At 46.9% G+C, this 14,016-nt stretch overlaps 1 protein-coding gene and 1 pseudogene across 1 annotated transcript; one reads left to right on the plus strand and one right to left on the minus strand.

The window, feature by feature from the left end:
* Window positions 1-296: 296 nt before the first annotated feature.
* Window positions 297-9,611, minus strand: LOC102015213 (tumor necrosis factor receptor superfamily member 26-like). The gene is made up of 8 exons (XM_005384957.2): window positions 9,486-9,611; window positions 6,446-6,527; window positions 4,740-4,868; window positions 2,564-2,675; window positions 1,459-1,509; window positions 1,257-1,336; window positions 597-713; window positions 297-506 (listed from the first exon to the last, which is right to left on the minus strand). The coding sequence occupies exons 1-8, from the start codon at window positions 9,531-9,533 to the stop codon at window positions 373-375; spliced, it is 753 nt and encodes a 250-aa protein (XP_005385014.2). The 5' UTR covers window positions 9,534-9,611; the 3' UTR covers window positions 297-372.
* Window positions 9,612-12,165: 2,554 nt separating this feature from the next.
* Window positions 12,166-13,459, plus strand: LOC102015537 (annotated as a pseudogene).
* Window positions 13,460-14,016: the final 557 nt, after the last annotated feature.

A 14,016-nucleotide genomic window follows, 5' to 3' on the forward strand; every position in this document is an offset into this window, starting at 1 on the left:
AGTCTATTCTAGCACAGACTCTTCAGCTCTCATAAGCAGAACACAGAGTACAGCACAAGCTAAATGTGAGGTTACAGATAGGAAGGCCTGGGTTGTCTCCCACCCACTTCTGGAGCCCCTGGGACTTCACTACACCATCGCCTGAATGCTCAGTGCCAGGTGGGACCCTGAGACACCATAAGGAATTCTCAAGAGGGATGGATCCAAATCCCAGTGTGATACTTACAGGGGTGCCATCTCAATATCCTCCACTAAAATCAGAAAGGAGAGACAGAGTTAGACATGACTTCTTTGAAAGGAAATACCACTCACAATAGACAGAGTAGTTGTGTTTCCGGAACTTGGCAACACCTGGGTGAACATCTGGGAGATTCACAGGGCCCCCCCTCCCTCAGGTCCCCCTGTTTCCCGAATGGTGCTTGCTGCCATTACAGTTGACCAGCCTGAGATCCTGGTGGCTGAGGAATTTGTTATAGAGGTTTCCAGCTCAGATCCAGGAGTTGCTGCTGCAGTGAGAAAAAGAAGCTGTGAGCCCCATTGTGAGCTACAGAGTTTCAGATTTCCTTTTCTCATGGATGGACCCAGCTCTAATTTACCTGTCCTACTGTAGCAGTAGATGACAACAATGACAACGATGACGATGACAACAGCGATGATGATGACTATGATGAGAACAACCACAAAGTAGACAACCGAGTACCAGTTTGAGTTTGCTAGAAGAATGCAGAATAGTGTTGAGGCAGAGGTGAGCATGGCTGTCCTTATCAGAGTGGCAGCCATAAGAGAGTCCCCGTTCCCCATCACCACCTCTCCAGCCCTGAAACTCAGAGGCTGTGAGACCTCACTCAGGTCCTTGGAAGGGGCAGGTGGTTTCTCTTACCAGAACTGGAGCAAGAGGCTTTGCTCCCCAGAATGGTGTCCCACGTGAGTGATCCTGGCCAAGGGATCTGCCTATTCCCAGGACATAGCCTGGAGGCTTACAGGTGGGAGAAGATTGGCTGGCCCTGGCCACTGTGTAGGAGGGACAGGGCAGGGCCAATGCTGGGGAGATATCTGGGAGACTGCTCAGGAATCCTGCCTCACCCTTGTGAAATCACAGCACAGGCAGAGCCGAGGATGCATAGCATTGCACATTTGTTTATTTGTTGTCTTGGGTTGCTTTTATTACAACGGCAGAAATGAGTAGTGACTACACAGACCGTATGGTGTCCAGAAAAGGTCTGTGCACCTGGATTTGAGATGAGTCATCTACTTACCTGGCTCTTGATTCATCTTGGCACATATGGTGTTGGCCCTGGGATGGCATGGCTCAAGGACAGCTCTACCTTCAGAACAACTGGGAGGAAACATTGAGTGTCACTTGTGCCCAGCCACACTCAGCTCATAGTGTCCTTATCATCACCCATAGGGCAAGGGTTGGAAGGTACCAGCCTCCACCCCAGGATGGCCCTGCCATACTTTGGTAATCTTGCCCAAACAGATCCAGTGAGAGTACAGCATGGGAGTTGTCTGTGACATTTAGGAGGACAGCTTTTCTTTCTCTCTTCTGGTAGAGCATTTGATCATGAGGACCAGACTTGCTGTTCCTCTATCAAGGTGGAGGTCAGTCCAGAGACAAAGCCAGTTGGTAGAGAAGGGGAAAGACAATCAAGTTCAAAGAAGCCACAGGCTTGATTAAACCAGACCTAAAGGCTTGAACTCATCAAGTACATGTTCTGAGTTATATTTAAAAATACAAGTGGTGTCTAAACCAATGTCTCACAAATGCAATCCATTTTGCAAGTGCTCTTATTACTATGAATATCTCCCTAACATGTCCCCCCGCAATGCATGCCCGCCTGAAGCCTCAGAATTTTATCTCATCTGGAAAGAGGTTAGAACTCTCTCACCCCAGAACTTTCCATGGCTCCCTCCTTCTCTTCCTCAAGACCACTTCCTCAGAGTGGCTGTTCCTGGCCACTGAGTCTAATAGCAGACCGTCATGACCCTCTAAGCCTCAGGGTCTGGTCACTAGCTGGTCTTATACTGTATGAGCACCTCCATTGTGTGTCCTAACTGTTAGGGCTTCAAGGCCTTGCAATCCCACCTGAAGATCATAATTTGGTGGCATTATTAGGAGGTGATGGAAATAGGAGGTGGGGCTTTGTTGCAGGGAGTGGGTCATGTGATACGACCTCAGGGCACTGCCTCATCCTTGCCCCTTCTTCTCAGGCTTTTTCCTTCCCTGCTTCCTGGTCAGTAGAAAGTGAATAGCGTTCCTCCATCACACCTTTCCATCATGATGTTTCTGCCTCATCGCAGAAACAAGAGAGCCAGCTGACTGACAGCTCTGAAACCATGAGGCAAGATAAACCTGTCCTGCTTCAAGATGTTTTTCTCAGGTATTTGGTCACAGTGAGGGAAAGCTGACTAGCATATGAGCATTGTCTCCAGGCAGGCCACCAGGACATAGCCAAGTGGTATCCCTATTTTACAGATGGGGCTCCCGAGGTTGGTGGAACTATATAAATGATCCAAAGAAAAAGAAGTGGTAGAGGAGGTTGAGGACCCTGCCCACTGGTACCTGCTGCACTGGAAGCAGTGTTCCACACAGTTTTCTGAGTCGCAGTAGTAGCCTTTCCTGCACTGGCACTGCCGATCAGCAGTGAAGGAACAGTTTGAAACCACCTCCTGGTCTGTTAGGGAGAAGGCTGAGAGTCAGTCATCAGGGTGGGAGTCTGACCCATGGTACACTGGCCACAATACAGTGAGGCCTCCTCCATGGGCTCTTGACCCAGGGCAGAAAATCTGCCCTTACCTCGTTTTCTAATACAGGAACCAAAGAAAGAGAACAACCAGGCCCTGTTGTCTGTGACCTGGTGAATCTGTGGAGAAACCAGCAGGAGTCTTGCAGTCTGGGCTGGGATCTTTGTCTCTCTCTCTGTCTCTGTTTCTGTCTGTCTGTCTGTCTGTCTGTCACCTTGGACAGAATCCGGGCCTCAGATAAGCTGGGCAAGTGCTCTGCCCTAGCCCCAGCCCTATAAGCTCTTTTCTTACTGATGTGCAAACCTCTTTATGTGTTCTGGACACTGGCCTAGTGTGTCTTTTAGTATCACAAATGTATTCTCCCACTCCATGACTTAACATTTTAAGTTTGGGTGTCTTGATGAATAAGAACATGAGTTCTAATGTAGTAGTACTTATTAAACTCTTCCTCGGGTTTGTGACTTTTATAACTTACACAAAAATTATTTGCTTCCTTAAAGACATAGATACTCAATTTTCCTCTTGCAACTTTACTTTCTTGTGTGGACTTTAATGCATCACCTCTGTAGTGGCCTCTGTATGGGCTCTGCGCTATCTCACTGGTCCCCCATTCCAGCCCTGCATGGATTTCAGGTCATCCTCACTGTCTCCTTACACAGAGCTGCGACTTCAGGGTAGGCCTAGTGTCATCTGGGCTGTGGTCGTCAGGAGTGTTGTGGCAACTGTTACCTTCTCATTTCAAGAAAATTTTTTGTTTGAAATCTCATTAAGAAAACACTGACTCACCCGGGCGTGGTGGCACACGCCTGTAATCCCTGCATTCTGGAGGCTGAGGCAGGAGGATTGTTGTGAATTCGAGACCAGCCTGGGCTAAAAGTGAGCTCAAGGCTAGTCTGAACTCCATAGCAAGACCCTGTCTTAAAAAGACAAAAAAAAAAAAAAAAAGAATGCACTGACTTGAGCTGGCTGTGGTGGTGCATGCCTGTAATCCCAACACTCAGGAGGCTGAGACAGGAGGATCACTGCAAGTTCGAGACCAGCCTGGGCTACAAAGTGAGCTCAAGGCCAGTCTGAACTACATAGTGAGACTCTGTCTCAAAAGGACCAAAAATAAATACATAAATGAATAAATAAATAAAACAAAAGAATGCACTAAGGATCATCCTATGGGCAACAATGGACATCTTCATGAAAAATAACACTGAGATTGAATCCTTTTACCTGCAATCTTGTTCCTATATTCTACAATTTAGATGGTCTTGAATGCTGTTTGTTCAACTTACACATTCTTTGCTGCTAGATTCACTCCAAAGTATCTCAGTGTTGTTTTTCTGGCTAATGCACATGAGTATCTTTCTCTTAGATGACATTTTTATGAAAACAATTTGTCACTGCCACATAGTTACTTGGGTGAATTTTTACATGTTCATCTCATATAGCACTTTTGTTAAATGGCCTTAAAAACCCTAATAATTTGAAGATTGATGCTTTGGCGGTGTATATATGTCATCACAGTAAGGAGATACTTCACAACTGTCCCGCCTGGAACCAGACCCTGTGTAAGGGACACCAAGTCAGCTTGATATCTATGCATGGCTGCAGCAAATACCTTTGGTGTGGTCTCTATGAATTAGGTGGAGGAGCATGTTTTAAAGTCAGTGGACAGATGGAGTGTAATTCAGGGGTAGAGCACTTTCTTTTTTGTAGCGTTTTCTTTCTTTTTTTGTTGAGGTTTTACATTTATTAAAGGTAGGAAAAGAAACATGTTCTGTGGAACAAGTGTGGGCCAATTAAAAGTAGTAAGAGAGATACACTGCAGGGCAAGAGCAGACTGCTGTGAAAAGAGAGCACAGTGGCCCATGAAGCATTTTTAAGGCCTTGGGTTTAATTTCCAGCATGGCAAAAAACAAAACAAAACAAAAAAACCCAGTAAACAATAATCAAACAAAAACAGTGTCACCATCACCCCTACCTGTCGACAGCATCATACTTACCCTCCCGGCACTGGGAACAGAGAAAGCAGGCCCGCTCCAGGTTGGGGTGAGCCATGAAGGTTCCAGGTTCACATGGTGCACATTTGGCAATGCTATGGTTTTCGTGGCAGGGTTTTGTGGCAAAGTGGCCTGCATGAGAATGGAGAGAAGTGACACGGGGCCTAGGGCTGCTCTGCTCCAACAAAGTCCAAAACTGGGAACTGCTACTGGCTGTCCCTTCCCTAAAACACGTGGTGACCAGGCAACCTACACAGTACCTGCTCCCAGGCTCCCGCCCTCCTTGGAAGCTTCTGAACCTGCACCCTGCCGTAGTCTTCAAGCTAAACCTGTTGCTCAGGTGTCCTCAGGAACTTAGGCATGCAGTACCCTTGGATTTGAACAATGCCCTGCGGTATGAACTGGCAGAGAGGATTTTGAGCCTGTTTGTTGCACCATCTTCAGCTCTCTCTTGAGGTTCCTACCTGCCCCAAACAGGTTTCACAGAGGAATCTTAAAGCTCTAGAAAGGGAGGTGTCAGGCAAAGGCCCCAGGCAGTGTTCCTGCTCTACTACTCTCCTGTAAGGGCTTTCCCAGTAGCAGGGGAGAGACCAGCCAAACTGAATATGCACACTCTCAGCACTGCAGGCATTGCACACACATAATGAGTTCAGCAGAGTTCAGGTCAGGCCAGTGATGTCTCCTCTGTTCCTGATCAGTGGTGTGTGCATTGTGCAAGAGTGTGTAGATGTGTGAGGAGTAGTAACAGGATGAAACACATGAGGGCGACAATAAGCCACCTCTTTGCTAAGAGCCTCCTGTACTTAGCCATATCTGGGTTCCTTCCGAAAGGAGGGATGGTGGGTAGAAACCTCTGACTGGACCCCTCACAGGTGTCCTCCAACTCTGTAGAACACTCCCCAGTCCCCTGCAAGACAAGCATCTTCCCTTTTCTGTTGAAGACCACTACATAGTGGCTCTGAGCCTGATTTAAATTAACCAATTGGTTTTCCATGTTTACTTGTGAGTCTGTCCAAGGCCTAGGCCCCTTGCCTGGAGATGGGCAGTGGGCTCATAATAAGTGAAACTCTATGAGTCACTGGTCCCGACTGAGGCCTGTAATGGCAGGTGAAGACCTGAGCCTCAAAAGAGAAGACAAGGCCACAGCTAAGGACACCTGGCTCCAACCTCAATTAATTAGATAAAGACTGTAGCTGCAGGCATCTCTCCTGGGTAGAGACCTTGCTGGAGATAACATAGTTCTCCTAAATTAACTTAATGTCTTACTTGGAGAAGTCCTTGAGTGGTTCCCACATTTCTTTAGTATTCCCCTCCCTTGTTTTGATAATTGAACAAATACAGGCAGCCCAGAGAAGATCTTTGTCTTAGCCCCCAGAGGAGCTCAAATTCTGTTAGAGGGTTTTGATCTTCCTGGAGCCCTAAAATCATACCACTTGATTCATTTATTTAAGCCTTTGCTGCCCACTCCTTTGGGAGATTGTGGGCCTGATCAGTCCACAATAACTAAGGGATACTATTAACCCGATACTTCTCTGTTCATATGGGAGGTCCTGCAAATGAGGTGCAGGGAAACAAATGGGTCATAGTGACTGCCACACTGTGCATGCCCAGGACATCTCCAGCTCTGTCCTAGCTAAAGACCTGTGGTGTTGCTTCTCCAGGTGAGAAGGGCAGCCCCTGAAAGGCTCTAGAAGGTGTTCTGAACTCACCAGCTGGGCAGCACTGGCAGCAGAGGTCATCAGACAAGCACTTGCCTGGATTACAAGGGGTCATATTGGTTGCTATGGTTACCTGGAACCAGAAGAGACACTGGCATTATCAAAAGATGCCCACATTCGGGGCTGGGGATTTAGCTCAGCGGCAAAAGCGCCTGCCTGGCAAGCGCAAGGTTGTGAGTTCGGTTCCCGGTACCGAAGAAAAAAACAAAACAAAAAAAACAAAAACAAAAACAAAAAAAACCAAAAAGATGCCCACATTCTTTGGAAGTTACTGTCCCTGCCCTAGATGGGCAGATCTAAGCACAGAGGAAGTGGGTGGGCGCTAAATGATATCTTGGTTCCCTTGGGGTAGCCTTTGCTGGGAAGTGCTCACTGTAATATTTTCTCATATACTTCCTTTGCAGTCTGACTTGCACTAGGAACAGGTCTTACCTTGGGGAACACATTTCCCAGTTTTCCAATACCTGTGCTTTTGCTGATATCTTTTTTTTTTTTTCTGCTGCTATCTCAATTTGCATGCATAGAACTATATCTGACATGGTTGTGAGCCTTTGGATTGAACATTTTTCTATTCCAGGATGTGATTTTCCCATTAACTGCATATACATCTTGTTAAGGAAGTATATTATTTAAAGTGTGGTGGTGCATGCCTGTAATCCTAGCACCCTAGGAAGCTGAGGCAGGAGGATATCAAATCCTAGCTTAGCCTAGGCAATTTTAAAATAAAAAAAAAAGGACAAAATGGCTGGGGATGTAGCTCAGTGTGAAGACCCTGAGTTCAATCCCCATTACTGTAAGATGAGGAAGTAAGAGGAGGGGGAGCAGGAGGAAGAGGAAGGGGAAAGGAAGAAAAAGAAGAGGAAAGTATCTATGAATGGGAAACTAAGATATATGTGATTGTATATGTATCTGCACATACATACAAAATCTATTAATTATGTGGTACTTTTATCTTGTTTACTGGAAATTGAACCCAGGGCCTTGCTCATGCTAGGTAGGTACTCCGTTCCTCAGCTACATCCCCAGCCCTGTCTTTTCTCCTTTCTTCCTTCTTTCCCTCCCTCCCTCTCTTTCATTTTCTTTCTTTCTTTCTTTTTTGTTTTGTTTTGAACTTGTGGTACTACTGATTTAGACTCCTGAGTAGCTGGAATTACCTATGTGGGCCACTGGGTCCAGTCCTGATACTTTTATCCTTATTGGTTTTTTTTTTTCTTTTTTGCCTAATGTTCTGGATTTTGACATACATCAAAATTTCCTACTAAATTTGTAGATATAAAGGTTTCATCATGTAAGTGTGTTAAATTTTGCCTTTTATATTTTAAGGCTGTATTATTGAATTATTTTACTTTTTTTTAAACCCAATATCCTTATTATTCATGTGTCTGTGAATCATCCCACTTGCTAAAATGTGTTTGTAACTATAAAATCAGTGGCACTTTTACAGCCATTTGCTAATATGCAGAGTGGCCAGAAGATTTGAGTCATCCAAGACATTCCCACTGAGGCTGAACAAGGTGACACTCTGCTTTCATGTTTAGTTTCTAACTTTAAAAGTACTGTCCATTTTGGAAGGCTGAGGCAGGAAGATCACAAGGTCAAGTGCCTGGGCAATTAACTCAGGGAAGCTCTGTCAAAATAAAAATATTAAACAGGTCAAGGTATGTAGCTCAATTTGAAGGTTCTGATTCAGTCTTGAGGTGATATTTTGAAGTTGCAAAAACAAAAAGTGTTTGTTTTGTGGTCTATTGAGTGTCGTGTGATTTGACATTTTTCTTGGTAATTTTGCTATTTGAAACAGTTCCCAAGCATAGGTATGAAGAGCTGTCTTGTGTCCCAAGCCTGGGAAGACTGTGAAGCACCTTACAGAGAAAAAACTTGTGTTAGAGGAGCTAATTGATGGGCTGATATGAATTATAGCTCTATTGGCACTATTTTGGTAACTTTGTTAAAGATGGCAGTTATTTCAAAATAAAAGCTTAAAACTTAACCCCACACACACTTTTTTTGGTACTGAGAATCAAACTTAGGACATCACACTTGCCAGGCAGGTGTTATTCTGCTGAGCTATATCCCTGGCCCAAAACCTTTTTAAAAAGAAAAAAAAAAATAATAATAATAAAGCTCAGAGAAGAAGGGCACAGCTTTTCACTCCCACTGAACTCTGCCCAGTCAGGAAGCCACAGAGGCTGCTTCCTCCAGAGGACTGACTGAGTTTTACCACCTTGAAGACAGTGAGGTGCCAGGGAAGGGTGCAGAATGCCAGCACAGTGAGCAGACCTGAAGGGAAGGTGGGGTGCAGAGTTAGGGCGGCTCTTTTGCAGGTTGAGGGATTGCGCCAAGCACCCTGGGGTGCCTGATCACACTTCCACACCTTCTCACTTGAGATCAGCACTGGGCCAACCACATATCATCTACTGGCTGCTTTTGTCGATTTTGTTTTGTTTTGGTGCCGGAAATTGAACTCATGACCTTGCACTTGCCAGGCAGACTCTGTGCTGGCTGCTTTTGGACACACATAGTTTCCGTGACAATTCTAGGAAATGATTACTGGGACAGTGTTAGTGATAATCAGAAAACAGTGATTCAATGATTAATTGGTTAAGCTATTTCTGTGTGCAAGCTATACAGTAGAGGCAGCTTAGAGTAGATTTGTAGCAAGATCTGGCTTATAAAGCAACCCCCCATCCTTTGTATTCACTGTCCCCTGGCTCACAGATGGGAACCATGTGGTCACCACCCACATCTAAAACACATTTGGAAGTAGCCCTGGGAGACCTGGTGCCATCACTGGCCCAGCCCCAACTGCTCCACTTTGTTGTTCCATCTGTTGGAACAAGGATGGCAGGATAGAGGTGGTGTGATGCCTCAGGACTGTGGGACCTGCCCATGAACTCACAGTGTCCAGAAGCTGGTGAGGGAGTGTCCAGATTACCGGCCTGCCAGCCTAGCTCCCTCCCTTGTCCTCGAGCTCCCTCCCTTGTCCTCGAGCTCCCTCCCTTGTCCTAGAGCTACAACAGGGCAGCATTCTCACCTGCACTACAAGGAGCAGCAGCAGCAGCAGTAATCGCGGTCTGGCCATCAAACTAATCCGTATCCAAACGTGCCTGGGCAAAAGCTAAGGCAAAAGCTAAGGGCAAAAGCTAAGGCAAAAGCTAAGTGGCAGTCTACTTTAGCAGTCCTAAGTTAGAAGGGGAAGGCACTTGCAGGAAGCTCTGCTCCACCCTCTTCCTGTGGCAGCCTTGCTCATTGGGTCTTGAGGTTTGCACAATCCTTGAGTTCCATTACGTGGGTGTGGTTAGTGCCTGGGAACTAGGTATGGGGGAGCGGGAAAGGAAGGATGGGAAAAAGAAAAAATGAGAAACGAAGGATAAAATGGAGACAAAGCTTTGTAAACTAGCAGGGGAAGAGGGTTGAAGACAGGGTAGGGGAATGGGGAAAAAAAGAGGAGTCAAGGTATATGATGAAAATTCTGTATGATGAATGTGAACATTGTATATACCTAAATTGTACCAATAAACAATTAAATTTTAAAAAATAGTATTGAAGGGGAATTAAAATTTTAAATAAAAGCCTGCCAAGAATGCCCGCCAAAACCAAGTGGACGTGTCTGGACAAATCCAATAGGCGACATTCCCACCCTGTCTGGTGTAACCTGTGCTTGTTTAACTTGATGGTCTTGCATTATCACCTGAGGTGCTTAAAATTCCTTGGCAACTCCTAATGTCACCCAACCCTCCAAACATAATTCACCAAATCAGTACCTCCTGCTTGCTCTCCCCATACAAGCCCCCAAATGCCGCCAGGTGGGCTCTGACTCTTTCAGAGTGATCCCAGTCAGGCCCACTGGTGCAATAAATTGTCTCATAGACCTCCTCAGTGTTGCATCTTCCTGTGTTTGATCTGTTTTGCTATAACACTACCACTACTCTGGAGGTAGCACCACAGTTTCACTTTCCCCCATCAATAGAATTATCTCATGATGTAATTTCACTCCCAAAGAAAATGAAAGCATGCTTTTTTTGTGTGTGTGCCAGGAATCAAACTCAAGACCTTGCACTTGCCAGGCAGGCACTTATGTTGCTGAGCTATATCCCCTGCCTTGAAAGTATGCTCTTGTAACACATTTGTTAACTCATGTTATCCACAATTTTATTCATGCAAGCCTAAGGCAGTGTTTTGGTGATTTTTTTTCCTTGCTGAGACAAAATACCTAACACCTAAAGTTAAAGGTGGAAAGATCTATTCAGCTCACAGTTTGTAGAAGTTTCAGTCCATAGCCAGCTGGCTCCAAGGCCAGGTGGTATAACAGAGGGCCATCGGAGAGAAGAAACAGTCCATGGCAAAGCAGGACTGCCAAAAGACATCCAGCAGTAAAGTAGCAAGCAGCAAGCAATGACACCAGCAGCCCTCTTTCTGTCCCTTATAGTCTATCCAGGCTACCTGCTTTAGGATGGTAGCACTCACACCCAGGGAGGGCTTTCCCATGATCCACTCCCAGAACCTATGCCAGACAATCGGGGACTAATTAGTAACCACATGCCCTTGATCCCAGCATCTCATACTCTAGATCGAGCCACCTCTGAAAAGTTCCACCTTCGACCACATGAGGTGTTGGGGGACCATTTAGACACAAGCCATTACAGGCAGACACAGCCCTAGTGTCCATGGATGGATAACTGCATGAACCGAATGTGGCCGGGCAGACAATGGAATATGATTCCGCCACAAAAAGGAAGGAAATTCTGACACATGGCAGAATATGGATGGACAGTGAGGGCTTTAGGCTGAGAGGAATAAGTCAGCCACAAAAGGCCAAATCCTGATGATTCCACGTCTGTGAGGTCCCCAGAAGAATCACACCCCATAGAGACAGACAGTAAAATGTCAGGGGCTGGGGAGTCAGTGTTTAAAATAGGGCTGCCTCGGTCCAGGTCACCGCTGCCTGAGCGCTTTCCGGCTCAGCAGCCTGGAGCAAAAAAAAAAAAAAGACAGAAAAGGATTAAAAAAAAAAACAAAACAAAACGGAAAATGCTTCAAAACCTTAAAAAGAAAAGAAAAGAAAAGAAAAAGCGAGTCCTGAGCCCGCGAGGAAGTCATTTGCAAACGCTTCCACCCCTGGGCGCCCTGCCAGCTGTGCCCGCGCCTTCCTGGAGCAGCACCACGGGGCACCCGCCCGACCCGATCATCGGCCAGCCGCACAGCCTGTCCACGCTGCGCTTCGCCGCCGCGTCGGCACCCACAAAGATTTTGTTTCCCTTTACCCTAGCTGCTGCAATCTTAAACCGCCGGGAACCCAGGGCCTCTACTGATCGAGAAACAACACGGGCCGCATCTGGCTGCCTCTGGAAGAATTTTTTTGCCTCCCCTTCAGTAGGGGATTTCCCCATTTGCCTTCGCCCCACCCCTTTTTGTAATTTGGAGCTTCGAGCCAGGAGAGGTGGAAATAACAAACTCCTTGGGAGGGCCATATTGTTTTTGAGAGCCTTTGTCTGGGGCTCCGTGTCCAGTGTGAGCAGACCTCGAGTTTCCCGTGCTGCCTAGAGCCCCTCCCCCAACTGTATCTCCTCCCCCCCCCGCGCCCCTCCCCCGCTCGCATCGCCTGTGCCACCTGTGAGCAGTCTGGGGCCCCGGCTCTGCAATGAGCCCTTTTTGCCCTGCGGTGGCCTCTGTGAGAAGTCCTCCTGGTGCAGCTCAGGGCGATGGCAGGGGAGATGGACGCTGCAGCCAGCAGCTACGCTATGGTCTCTCTCTAAGTGGACGACCTGTAGTCCGATGTCACCGAGGTCATGCTCTACGAAAAATTCAGTCGCGCGGGACCTATGCTGTCCATCCGGGTCTGCCAAGATATGATCGTCCGCTGCTCCCTGGGTTACGCCTACCATCACCTTCCAGCTGCCAGCTGACGCTGACCAGCCCTTGGACACCATGAACTTTGATGTGATTAAAGGAAAGCCAATTCGTATCATGTGGTCTCAGAGGGATCCTTCTTTGAGAAAATCTAATGTGGGAAATGTCTTTATCAAGAACCTGGACAATATAGATAACAGGGCACTTTATGATACCTTCTCTGCTTTTGGAAACATTCTGTCCTGCAAGGTGGTGTGTGATGAGAATGGCTCTAAGGGTAATGTCTTTGTCCACTTCGAGACCCAAGAGGGTGTCGACAATGACCACAAAGTGTCTGTAGGCAGATTCAAGTCCTGCAAAGAGTGGAGGGCTGAGCTTGGAGCCAGTGCCAAAGAATTCGCCAGTGTTTATATCAAGAACTTCCTAGAAGAGGTGGATGATGAGAGTTTCAAAGAGCTATTCAGTTTGGTAAGACCCTAAGTGTCAAGGTGATGAGAGATCCCAGTGGGAAATCCAAAGGCTTTGGCTTTCTGAATTACAAAAAACACGAAGATGGCGGTAAGGCAGGGGAAGAGATGAACGGAAAAGAAATCAGCGGGAAAGTGGTATTTGTAGGCTGTGCACAGAAGAAAGCAGAACAGCAGGCTGAATTAGAATAAAAATTCGAGCAGCTGAAACAGGAGAGAATTAGTCAATACCAGGGAGTAACTCTTTACATTAAGAATTTGAATGGCACCATGGATGATGAGAAATTAAAAGGATTTTCTCCCTTTGGATCAATCACCAGTGCTAAGGTAATGCTGGAGGATAGAAGGAGCAAAGGGTTTGGTTTGTCTCTCATCTCCTGAAGAGGCAACCAAAGCAGTCCCTGAAATGAATGGGCACATTGTGGGTTTCAACCCACTCTGTGTTGCCCTCGCTCAAAGGAAGGAGGAGAGAAAGGCTTATCTAACCAACCAGTACATGCAGCGGGTGGCTGGAATGAGCGCACTCCCTGCCAAAGCCATTATAAACCAGTTCCGGTCTGCAGCTGGCGGCTGCTTTGGGCCAGCAGTTCCACAGGTTCAGGGAAGATGTCTCTATTACACACCTAACCAGCTGGCACAGATGAGACCTAATACACCCTGGCCGCAAGGTGGGAGGCCTCAAGGCTTCTAAGGAATGCCAAGTGCTATATGCCAACCTGGGGCTCATCCAACTCTTCACTGTCTGGCTCCAACTGGTAATGCTCCAGCCTCTCATGGCCTCCCTACTGCCACACAGAGAGTCTGGTCTGAGTGCCTGGGCCCCTTGACTATGGACTTTGGTGGGGCTTGTGCTGCCCAGCAAGGGCTGACTAATGGCTGCCAGTCTGGAGGTGTTTCCAAAGCGGTGCTACCATACAAGTTTGTCTCCAGCTTCTGCAGCTTGCACCCTGCCATACGTCCTCTGCAGCTGGGCATGGTGGCACGCACCGGTAATCCCAGCACTCAGGAGGCTGAGGCAGGAGGACCGTTGCGAGTTTGAGACCAGCCTGGGCTACAGAGTGAGCTCAAGGCCAGCCTGAACTGCATAGCAAGACCCTGTCTCAAAAAAAGACAAAAAAAAAGAATAGTTAAGACAGTTTTAAAAAACTTATGAAATTCTTTAAGTATGTTTAGTTTGGCTGAAGATGCAACTCAGTGGTAGAGCTGAAGCCCTGGGTACCATCCCTCCTGTTTTTGCCCTTCTCTCCA

This window comes from Chinchilla lanigera, unplaced genomic scaffold (assembly GCF_000276665.1).
Source record: "Chinchilla lanigera isolate Chin_1 unplaced genomic scaffold, ChiLan1.0 scaffold00021, whole genome shotgun sequence".
Classification (NCBI taxonomy): domain Eukaryota; kingdom Metazoa; phylum Chordata; class Mammalia; order Rodentia; family Chinchillidae; genus Chinchilla; species Chinchilla lanigera.